The sequence below is a fragment of the Sarcophilus harrisii genome, chromosome 1 (genome assembly GCF_902635505.1).
Source record: "Sarcophilus harrisii chromosome 1, mSarHar1.11, whole genome shotgun sequence".
NCBI classification, from domain to species: Eukaryota; Metazoa; Chordata; class Mammalia; order Dasyuromorphia; family Dasyuridae; genus Sarcophilus; species Sarcophilus harrisii.
The window spans coordinates 14591834-14604150 of record NC_045426.1 but is presented as its reverse complement, the minus strand read 5'-3'; the positions used below and the strand labels follow the sequence as shown (position 1 = coordinate 14604150).

Genomic DNA, 12317 nt, shown 5'->3' with positions numbered 1-12317 from the left:
GCCTGCCCTTCATCATCATCTGAGCTCCCAGGGAGAGAGGAGGCGGCTTCAGATGAAACAAATAAAGAACACAAAGGACAACAAATGATATTTGTTTTCCACTAAGATCTGGTTCCACCCAAATTTCCATGTTCTGTGATGAGATATAGCTCGAGCTGTATCCTGTCTGAAGGAAGGTGGCCATGTGGAAAGGGGGAGGCAGAGAGGGCAGAGGGGAGCAGACGGGGGGCAGCGGACGCGGGAGACAAGAAATGCTCCGAGCCAAACCACACATTCTGTGCTGTTCCCTGAATATGACTCTCCAGAAACATACCAGGCGGGCGAAAAAACAGCCGTGGAAACGGATGAGGAGAAAACACCCAATCAAGTCCACATTCCAGAAGACTAGAGTTACCAGCCCAGTTAGAACACAATGGGAGTTCAGCGTGGCCCCTTCCAGAAACCCAGGGGGTTGGTTCAGTTTTATTTTTTATAAAAGGGCACTGGGTATTTAATGAAGTCCCTGCTAAGTGGGCATGTAATAAAGGCATTTCTCCTTGTTGCGGCATCTCTGCCAGGCGAGGAACTTAGCCAGGCTCCCAAGATCTGGTTCTTTTTCAAGCCATCACATTCGCGGGAATAAGAGGTCAGATTCTTCCCTCAGGGGGCCGTTTCTCTGCTATCAGCCAGATGTAAATCACGGGACCATCGGAGTAACTTGAGTAAGATCACACAAACAGCGAACACCAGAGAGGGCTCCAGCTTTTAGGGAATGTTTCCTGATATCAACTCATGAAGTATTTTTCTGAAACTTCTACCCATTTCTCCTCATTCTGCCCTTCAGGGCCAAGAGGCAGCCAGGTAGGGGATAGAGAATTCCCCCATGAAGATACTTCCTCAACCCACAAAGAGAAGCACCTTCCCTGCAACATATAGTCAGCATCACCTCAGCCACTGAGAGGGCACAAAACCGTGGGACCCAACCAATAAGGGTCAGAGGTGGGACTTGAGCTCAGATCTCCCTAAAATCAAGGTTCTCTATCCTTAATATCAAGGTGCTGCCAGTCAGACCCAAGCAAAATGTTTAATTCATTTTTCATAGGATAGTATTTCCACGGAACTTGTGGCTCGTCCCTTTCATATTATCATATATGTCCATGCAATGGCAGTTTTCCAGTCTCGTGTGTGTGTGTGTGTGTGTGTGTGTGTGTGTGTGTGTGTAACAAATAAGGGGAGGAGGGAGACAGAGACAGACAGATACAGAAACCAAAAGACAGAGAGAAACATGGAAAGAAACAGAGAGACAAAAGGAGGGAGAGGAGAGACAGAGACAGAGAGATACAGAGAGACAGACAGAGGAAGAAATTTAGTGGGGAACTGGAATGAAGCCCCATCCATGGAAATGGTCCTGCTCACAAAGCCCTTCCATGGACTCTGGTCTCTTACTCAAGGGTATGTGGTCGGTCCTTTGGTCCTGATGAGAGACACAATGAGGACCAGCCCAGAGCATCTGCCGGTGGCAGAGTGAGGGCACGGGGAGAGATCTGGAGGAAGACAAGGAAGTGGAGGAGACACAAGACTGGGTGAGCTGGCCTCCCCTCCCTCACCACCACCACCCATCCCATGGCCTGGGGCCAGCTCTGCTTTAGCCTCTTCCCTCCATGGAGAAGGGCTGGCCTGGGGCATTTCCTATGGAACTGGTCAGAATACTGGTCCCCTTCCAGTGGGCATGTGCTCTAGCCCCTGCCCAAAGGACATATATGACCAGATGCTTCCTCCTGGTCCCCATTCTATTTGTCTCTGTCCCAGGGATCGGCAGGTTCAATCAGGATCATGTGGGCTCTGTTGCCAATTCAGAACTGGTCTATGTGCAGACAGATAAATGAGTCTGATGACTTCATTTCCCTGAGGAATCCTAGGTGACAAGATGCAAGTGAGAACAGGAATTTGGACCCTGGTCTGAAATCTAGCTCCACCCCGACCACCTTGGGTGTGTCTTGGATACATGACTGCCCCTACTCTGGACCTCAATTTCTTCTTCTGTCAAATAACAAACTAGATGGTGGCTGAGTTTCCTTCCAGCTCTAAATTGATGACCTTAAACCCCAGGATTGCAGCGCTCACCCACGGGATTGGCATCCTGAGCCTAGCACTACCTTTGGGTCATTCGCTTGTCGGATGCCATGGCCTGGGCTCATGGCAGACACAATCTCAGAACAAAAAGTCCAGGCTTTGGGCCACAATCTAATATAATTCTTGCCAAGAACCCCACCCCCTGCCACCCTCAGCCATCGGGCAAATGCCTTGCTGAGCAGATGGACCCAAGCATTGTGCTGAAGGATGGCAGCCTTCTGCCAAGTGATGGCTGCTCTGTGAAGCTCTGGCTTCCCCTATTTGGTTGGGATTCCAAGTCTGAGGACCCCCTGAACAAAGACCAAAAGGTGGGAGATGGAGCGGGTGGCAGGAGAGCACAGCTGTCTAGTCCCTGCTCTCAAGGAGTTGATATTCTTGGGCTGGGTGGCTCCTGCTGGACAGCTCCAACAGTTGGGAAGCATCTGGTTCAATCTGCATCTTGGCAACTTCGATCCATTCTTCTAGTTCAGCCTTCTAAGGTCCAACAGAACACTGGGAATCTCTCTACCACACCACCTCCTGAATATGTGAAGACTTCTCTCCTGTCCTTCCTTCCCCTTCCCACAGAATTTTCTCTTCTCCAGGCTAAAGCTCCCCGGGCCAGCTGGTTTTGTATGGTCCTTTTTATAGAATCCCCACTGCCCTGGCCATCTTCCTCTGCCTCCTCTCCAGCTTGTCAATGTATACCAAAAAGTGGGCACAATATCCCCCTCACAGGCTGACATTGGGACCAGCCCTTTTCATCAATCAGTCATTCAATCAACATGCATTTATTGAGCACCTATTGTCTGCCAGGTACTGACCTGAGTGCTGTGAATAGAGGGTAAGAACTGGATCTATGGTTTAACAGGCCCTGGATCAAGAAATACCATCTAGCAAGAGAAGTCAGCACTTTTTTGGGAACTTACAGTCTCAGAGTCCCCCAGAGCTCTAAGAAGTTGTCCAGAATCACACAGCCAGGAGGACTTAAGTCCACTTAGAAACCACTTCTCATTTCATTACTGCCCAGCTGCCAATGCTAAGAAGTGGAGACCCAAGAGTTCCTGCCCTCAAGGAGCTCATATTCTCACATGATCTGGACCTGATGCTTCTCAGTTCCTTAACTTAGTCTTGTTGGCTTATAATAAGCCTACAATCCACTGAATCACCCCTAATCTTTTGGGCTTGGTTTTTTTTGGCAAGAATTCAAAGAAACTTATCAGAAATTTATAGGAAATGACTGACACAGAGCAAAGAAAGCAAAGCCAGGAAACAGCATATATCATGATTATGAGAATCTAAATGAAAATAACCCTAAAAAAGTGACCAGACTCTGACTAACTGTAACGAAGCGATCCATTTTAGTTCCATAAAACACAACAAAAGATACTTTCCTCCTTTCCTTAGTAGAGAGTGGGTGGTAGGGAATGTCGCATATCTTATCAGATAAGGTCACTCCCTTAATTGGTTTTGCTTGACTTTTCCTTCGTGGCAAAGGAAGGTTCACTAGAGAGAAGAGACTGGCAACTGTCTGTGATGGGCAAAACCAGTGACATCAGTAGAACTTTTAAAATTCCATAAAATGACAGAAGGAATTTTTTAAAAGCCCCGGCTGATCCAAGAGCAGATCACCCAAAAACTCTATCCATGAAAACGTACACGGGATCATCCCGGGGTTGTTTCCCACCTCAAAAGTGGCCACCAGCTAGAACGTTTGTGATTTTGTTTATAAATGTTCATTTGTAACTCTTACCCTTTCCTTCTCACAGATTCCCCCATGAGCAGAATGTGCATCCTGCCAAGGACCAGCCCAAATAAAGCCCCGATCTGACATCTTGAGAAACTAAACCTCATTTAAACACTGTGGCAGCAGTCTCCTGTATGAAATCTCCCCCACAATTTATGTTTCTCTGGAAATCCGGCTTTCACGGTAATCAGACAGAGCTTGTTTGTGGCAGAAGAGCATGTCTCCCCACCCTCCCCAACTTCCACCCCCACTCAGGGACCATATTTCTTCTCTGAGCCAGGAAATCAGATTCAAGATCCTTGACTTGGCTCCAGATACAAATGGCAGATTCTAAAAGGGGTGAAGGGAAATGCTTAAACCTCCTCTGACATCTCAAGATGTTGAGGCTCCTGAATCATTGTTGGGGGTGCAGAAGATTTGCCACAAGGGGTTATGAAAGCAATATGGATAATGCACACATGGACCCAATCTCTTACAGTGATCAAAAGTAATATGGGGGATTTGGAGATGAGAGAGAAGAGAAAGAAAGACCAAGAAAATGAAGATGAAAAAGAAAAAGGATAAATTACAGAAAGTGAAGAAGAAAATAAAAGAAGGAGGAAGAGAAGGAAAAGCAGATGGAAGAGGAGAATAAAAAGAAGGTCCCTCCACCAAAGCATTAGGTTCCATACAACTTGGAGATTTACAATTTCTAGAGTGCTGAGAGGTTCACTCACTTGATTTGACTGGAGTCACTATATCAATGTGTGTCAAAGATGGGGTGTGAATCCAGATCTTCCTGATGCCATGACCAGCATTCGCTCTCTCTCCCCACCTCTCTCTTTATGTCTCTACCTGTTTCTGTGTCTCTGTCTCTCTGTTTCTCCAAGTCTGTCTCTGTTTCTGTCTCTGCCTCTCTGTGTGTGTGTCTGTCTGTCTGTCTCTCTCTCCCTTTTTCCCTCCCTCCCTACCTCCACACATATTCCTATGTAATAATAACAGTAACAGTGATTTCAAGGATTGCAAAGTCCCTTGATCCTCTCAACCAGGCTGAAAGGTAAAGTAAGTGAAACAGCAACGCTGCTTTTCTTTTGGCAGATGGTAGGAGGCAACAGAGGCCAAACAAGCTGGCCAGGCTGGAGCTCCCTGGCAATGAAGGAGGCGCCTGTGGTGGGATTCAAACTCAGGCCTTCCTGGCTCCCAAGTCTGTGATCCTACCCACCACACAGACATTCTCTCACAGGCAGACAGCCCCAAAACCAAGGCTGCCAAGTCACAAAAGCAGCCAAATGAAGTCAGGAATTCAAATTTCTAATGAACTAAAGACCCCAAAATAATATTTCCATCTATAAAAATTAACTTAAATTGCAGGAACTTTTAATGAATCTGTTCAACTCAACAAGCATTTATAAAGCACCTACTATGTGCAGGAACCGGTTATGTGCTTAAAGTCACACAACTGGTAAATGTCAGAAAGGGAATCTGAACTCAAATATTCCTGAATCCAAATCTTCCCTTCTCTAGTCCTCAGGGATCACACTCATGACCTGTAGTGGAAAGTGCTGGCAAAACTCCCCAGTAAACCAAGACCAGATTAAGATGTAATTGAGAAATGCTTACCAAAGTAAACAAAAATAAAATACAAAATAGATAATGTCAGTTTATGGTTTTCTAAGTCAATATGCTGCAATCTGCTGCGGAAATCTGCTTCTATTTGAATTTGACATTACCAGTCTGCACAACCTGCCTCCCAAGCCATTCCTCCAGGACACTGAATCAGGCCTGTGTGTTCCGCCCTGAAATCCCACCCATAAATAATAGATTTGCATTGTAAGCTACTCTCCCCTAACCACCCAAAGAAGACCCATTCTAACAGATGCTCTGAGATCCCTCCATTACTTGGCACATCGTTTTAATAACTTGGAGAGTTAAAACCCCAAAGTCCACCAAGTTCAAGATCTTGATTTTACAGATGGGAAAACTACAGAAATGAAATGCCTCCTCCCTCCCCCAGAAAAAAGAACATAACCAAGGACTGGGAAGGACCCGTGAGGCTGTCTGGTCAGTCCCTCATATGACTGATGAGAAGCTGAAGCTGAGGGAGGGCAGGTGACCTCTGTCCAAGGTCCCACAGGTCAAAAGTGGCAGAAACAGGATTCTGTTTAAGGTCCAAGGATTTTAAGTTCAGTATTCCTACCACACCATGTAATTAACATCCAAGAAAACTGATCCCTGAACTGTTTATTCAGATTGTCCAAAATCCAATAATAATAGCCACGGTAATAACTCACATCTAAGCGCTGCTTTCAGGTTTGGAGGATTTTCCTTACCACCACATGAAGGGAAGTCGTTCAAGTTTCTAGGACTTCCATCTGTGCAAGCTAGAAAATCCCTTCTGGAGAGGAGATAGCTCCCCCTCAGGCTGAGTGTGCCCAAGGAGACACATCCCATCGGGGAACGGCTTTGGCGTCTACCCCCCACCGCCAACATTTAATACCAGTGTGATTTTGTGGAAGTCATTTATTCTGTCCCAGACAATTTCCCCATCTGTGAAGATGATGGGGAAGGACTAAAGAATTTTCAACATTTCTCCCAGACTGTGTCTGTGATCCCAGGATCTATTTAAGGGATTTCTAATTTTGCCAAGGCTCTCCGTCTGGACACCAAACCGAGGCTGACCTTCACCTTCTCTGGGAACTAATCAGCCCTGAGACCCCCAGACCAGACTTCCCTTTCAGACTCTCTCACGCCCACACACCATTACGGGCTTCCTTTAGCCCTGAAACCTGAATGGTCTCATGCCAGCCACGACTGCTACAGCACAAGGGGGAGGCATCCTCAAGGAAGAGTCCAGCCCTGGCTACTTGGACGTGACCTCTCCCAGTTATTAAAACAAGTCCTACCATCCACGAGTGATGTCTGGAAGCGGAGCCCTGGTTCCAGAGAACAGACTGAGTTGGATAAACATATTTCTGGGCCTCACAGTGGAAATCTAAACCCTGGCAAGGGCACTTGGCTCTGTCCAGTGTGCACACGGCCTTGAGGTGATGTCCTTGGAAACAGTGGCGGCCACAGCTCAAGATGGCCCCAGGAAGGGACCGAGGGTGGCTGGGCATTTCTTAAACAAGTTACAACCTGGCTTAGCTGCTCTTCAGAACCACTATCCATCTCCTGACCCACAGAGGGACCAACAGACAGAGGGGAAGGGCTTAATGGCTCACCATGGTCTCTTCTGGGTTCCCATTGGCTACTTCCACCACCCTGAGAGCAGCGTCCACTTTCACTTTGGCCCGGGTCACAAACTGGATGACTGATGAGCTATCCTATAAGGAAAGGGGGAAAAACACCATGGAGACAGTTAAGATATCTTTTTCCCAAAATTATAGCAGATTATCACAAAGCAGAAAGGGCCTTCAGGGGTCATCTACTGTCTCCTATCCAGGAAGGAGAGCTCTTCCATAACACAGAAGGACAAATATGAACTATGAGGTTTGTATCCCCAGGAAAACAATAAAGCTATAATGACTATAGTCATTACTATATAGACATTATATATAATATATATTACTATAATACTAGCTGTAATGACTATAATCTTGTCAGTCAATAAGCATTCATTAAAGAATGCTTTAATTTTATTTTTCAATCAATTTTTTAAAAAATCATCAAGCAACATTAAAAAGTGTCCTAGGCATTGTGTTAAACCCTTGAGATATAAAGGCAAAAATATAAAAGAAAAGCCTAGCACCTGCTCTCGATGAGCTCCCAGGCTAATGATTTACAGTGGAAACCCCACGGAAACAGCTCTGTACAACAAAGTACAGACAGGGTAAGCTGGAGGCAATCAGCAGAGGCAAAGCCCTAACGGGAACATTAGGGCAATGTGGGGAAAGGTGTCTTATAGAAGGTAAGATTTTTGGCCAAGACTTGAAGGAAGCCAAGAGGGAATTCCAAGCAGGAGGGACAGCCGGCAGAAATGGCTGGGACTGGGATATAAAGCACAGTGGGCAGGATCACAAAATGCAGAGGGAAGAAGGTGGGAGAAGACTGAAAGGGTAGGAAAGGGCCAGGTGATGATGGGCTTTGAATGACAGAATTTTCTATTCACCCAAGCTAGCAGGGTCACATGGTCCAACCTATACTTTATAAGACCAGTCTGACACCGGAGTGGGAGGCAGACTGGAGTGGGGAGAGACTTGAGGCGGTGCCTATTGCTATAATCAAGCCACGAGGGGACGGGGGCTGCAGCAGGAGGAAGGAAGGAAGGGGGAAGGGGATGTACAAGAAATGTTGTAAATGGAAAGAATGACAACAATGAGCACTTAATTACAATACTCAAAAGTAGACAAGGAGAAGAGGTGAGAAAATGAACTTCTCACCCTTTGTGGACTTTTGGTGTGGGAGTATGGATGAGAAACATTGCACATATTGTTCGAAACAACTGATGTGTTGGCTGCTTTTCCTGAATGACTTTTCTTTCTTTCTTTTTAATTCTTGGTTACAAAAGAATAGCTCACTCCATAGGCAAATGGGGAAGGGGAAGCAGGGAAGATGGCTACCTTCAGAAAAACAAGGAGTCTTGTCCCCATAGCACTCCCCACCCCAGGCCGATCTCCTCTATTCCTCTTGCCTGAAAGGTTTCCAGTTTGGAGGAATGCTCAAGCTCCAGAAGCAGCCCTTCCACTGCAGGGTGGGTGCAGAACCTTTTTGTAGCTGGGAAGGTTTTGTTCATTCCTCCTTCTTCCCTCTGGTGTCTAGAAGTTCACAGCTAATCTCTCTATGAAATGATAGTTTTTCAAATATTTGAAGATGTCCCTCAAATCTTTTCCTCACTAGGCCCTTCCATTTACGCACTAGTTCTTTGTGTACCCACCATTGTGATCCCCCTCTTCCAACATTCTCAAGCTTATTAAACTTCTCCTTAAGATGCGATGCCCCAAACTATATACAATATTGTAGATGGGCTCCCACCAACCAGAGTTCACCACAACTGTAGCCTCCCCCGGACCTTGTTGGGAACCCAGTATTTCTATTAATGAAAAATCAGACTCGATGAGCTCTTGGCTGACTCATTCTGAATTTACAGACCACCAAGTTTAATATCAAAAATAAAACAAAACTAAGATCTTGGTGACTTGTCCCATCACTTCCTGGCAAATAGAGAGAAAAGTGGAAGCAGTGTCAGATTTGATATTGTTGGGCCCAAAGATCACTGTAGATGGCAATTGCAGCCATGAAATGCAAAGACGCTTGCTCCTTGGAAGGAAAGCTCTGACTGAGCAGCAGACTAAAAAGCAGAGAAATCACCTTGCTGACAAAGGTCAATACAGTCAAAGCGATGGTTTTTCCAGTCTTGACGCATGGCTGTGAGAATTGGAGTATGAGGAAAGCTAAACACCTCAAAATCAACATCCAAAAGCTATTGTTTTGTAACCAAGAATTAAAAAGAAAGAAAGAAAAGCAATTTGGAAAAAACAAAATCAAAATCAATTTTAAATTGTGGTATTGGAGAAAGTCCATTGGACAGCAAAGAGAGCAACTAAGTCAATACTTAAATTAATTCAAGCTATTCACTGGGAGATCAAATACTGAAACTTTGCTTCACTACTTTGGCCAGATAATGACAAGACAGGACTCATTGGAAAAGATCCCTTTATTGGGAACAATTGAAAGCAAAATAAGAAGGAAATGGCAGAGGATGAGATGGATAGAGAGTGTCATGGAAACAAGAAGCGTGAATTTGCAAGACTTGGGGAGATAGTGGAGGTCAGATGGGCCTGGTGTGCTATGGCCTATGGGATCCTGAAGAATAAAACAGAACTGAACAACAAGAAAAATGCTAATATTATCATAAGGAAAAGCCACGTTCCAGATGATGGCTCAACTTCTTGTTGAGTTTTTTTTAAGGATAACTCTCTGATATTTCATTTCATTTCATTCAAGTTTTTACAAATAAATTTAAAATACTGAATGAAATTAAAATACCAGAGATACTGGCCTAAAAACTAGAGGGATTTTGGACCAATACTCCTGATTGGCTTCTCCCCATAAGATCTATCCTATCTATTACTTCTCCTCAAGCTTAAGTTTTAAAACTTAAAAACTAAAAAAATTAAAAATTAAAAAAAATCTCTCCCTGCTAATAGTAGGTGCTGAGCAAAAAGAATTTCATCAATCAAAGGCCCAGATCAGCTCATGTCCTAATTTACCAGGTATCTGGATACCAGTAGGGACACACTGTAAAGGTTGATAACCCCGATGGGTGGGGAGGCAGAAGCTGTCCAGGGAGGATACTACACTGGCACAGAGGCTGGAATTGTTAATCATCGCCACGAGCCATCGTTCCTTCGAAGCCCAGAACGGAGATGGTTTGTAACAATGTGCAGTTTGAACAATGAGCTGCCCTGATTTTGTGGAAGAGAACAGAATGCGTGAGTTAACATACGTTGAGGAAGAGTAAAGGTACAGAGTTGGTGTGGGAGTCCCTAAAGCAAGAGTTCTGGAGCTAGATTTGGGAGAAGGCACAGAGAGGGAGGGAGAGGGCCTTGTTCAGGACACTCAAGTGGACCATCTTGGTGGGGTAAAGAATATATCATAAGGAGTCACATGAGAGAAGTGAAAATGGTGAGTCAGAAAGAGACTTGGTATATATCCTAGAGGCACTGAAGTCACTGAAGTTTCCTGAGCGGGAGAATACTATCAATTGGTCAAGAAATATTTGTAAAGTACCTATTATCTATCGGTCACAGTATTAGGCCCTAGTAATACAAATACAAAAAAAAAAAAAAAAAAGAGACAGACCCTGCCCCATTGGAGCTTAAATTCTCCATGCCAGAATGGTGTTTTAGCAGAGAATTTGGGAAGCCATGAGGATGGAGTGGAGAAGAGAGAGGCTGGGGTTTTGGAGCCCAATCAAGAGTAATGCAGGTGAGAAGTGATGAGGGCTTGGTCTGGGGCTGAGGCCTTAGGAGTAAAGATATAAGAAGAGATGGAGAAGGAATTCACAAGATATATTCTCTCTCTCTCTCTCTTTGTCTCTCTCTGTCTCTCTCTAATTCTCCTCCTCCTCTCTCCTCTCTGACTTTTCTCTTCTTTCTCTCTTTCTTTCTGTCTCTGTCTGTGTGTGTGTCTGTCTCTCTCACACACACATATATGTATACATGTATGTGTGTGTCTATATGCATATATACTATATGCCGTCCTAGTTGTGTATCTATGGAGAGGCAGCATGGCAAAATGAATAGAGAGATGCTCTCAGAGTCTCAAAGATCAAAGAGTTCTCTTTTTCTTTTTTTTTTCCTTTTTGAATTTAAGAGGAGGCTGAACTAGGGTAAGGGCAAAGACAAGTGCTTCTTAATTGAAAAAATTTTGAAAACTAAAAATGAATCTCATTAAGTCCTACCTCAGACATACTTGCTGTAGACCTTGGGTAACTAACTATACGGTACAGAGAGGGTGTTGACCTACATTGGTAGAGGGAGTGTCCTCCTATATCAGTGAAATGATAGGTCCAGCTTCTAGCCCTATGGTTACAGACATATATACAAAGCATACACTTACTAACTGTGTGAAGAGAGCACGAAGTTCAAATCCTGTCTCAAGTGTTTATTAGCTGTGTGTCCCTGGAAAAGTCACTTTGCTGCTCTGTGTCACAGTCTCCTCATCAGCAAAATAGTGGCTTTTAGACTTCGAATGGTCTTTTCCATTTCTAATCTATGTATCTATCAAAACAGCGCAATACTGGTCATTCCCTGGCTCCCTGCCCAAGATGCATCAGACAAGGTCTTCGGGATTGAGTTCAGTCCAGTCCAGAGTTGTCTTGTGTGTCTCAGCAGCAGCCGTCAATCAGAAAAGGAGTCAATTTAGGGTCCGACAGGGCCAGGGTCTCCTCTCCAAGACAGGTTTCCAAGGGCCCATCTCCATTTCTAACTCGTGCCAACTCCTTCATTATCTAACCCTCACTCTAACCATTTTCTATCCACCCTAATTTTTCTACGCCCAAAGCATGCTTTCATGCACAGCCATTAAATTTGCCATCATAATATTTACTCAAACCAGTTCCTTCCTGAATCAAAATGGAGGCAAAGAATTATACAGGAAATGTTCCCGCAGCTGGTCGTGTAAATGTAACCGCTGGTATATTAACCACTTTATGAAATATTATAACCTGGTTGTGTTTTCACAGAAATTGAAGGATCAATCACAGGCAAAGAGGAAGAAAATAATCTCCTTCCAGCTAAAAGGATGGTTTTCTTCGACAACTCCAGAGAGTCAACTAGAAGACTAATTGAAACATTTAACTATTACAGCAAAGTCGCAGACTATAAAATAAACCCACATAAAAGATCCCCATTTCCCGTACGTTACTGACAAAATCTAGCCAGAAGGAATAGGAGACATTCCATTTCAAATAACTACAGACAGTATAAAATACTGAGCCAATAGAATAAAAAATCACAATTCTACCTAAATTAATTTACTTATTCAGTACCATATTAAT

At 44.4% G+C, this 12317-nt stretch overlaps 1 protein-coding gene across 1 annotated transcript in view; it reads right to left on the bottom strand.

Annotated features, from left to right (window-relative positions):
• Nucleotides 1-12317, bottom strand: part of ITGA9 (integrin subunit alpha 9) — a 287368-nt gene that overhangs the window by 27228 nt on the left and 247823 nt on the right. Inside the window, exon 27 of the mRNA XM_031962459.1 lies at nucleotides 7039-7140. Coding sequence (XP_031818319.1) covers nucleotides 7039-7140 — 102 coding nt within the window. The remainder of the gene's footprint in view (nucleotides 1-7038; nucleotides 7141-12317) is intronic.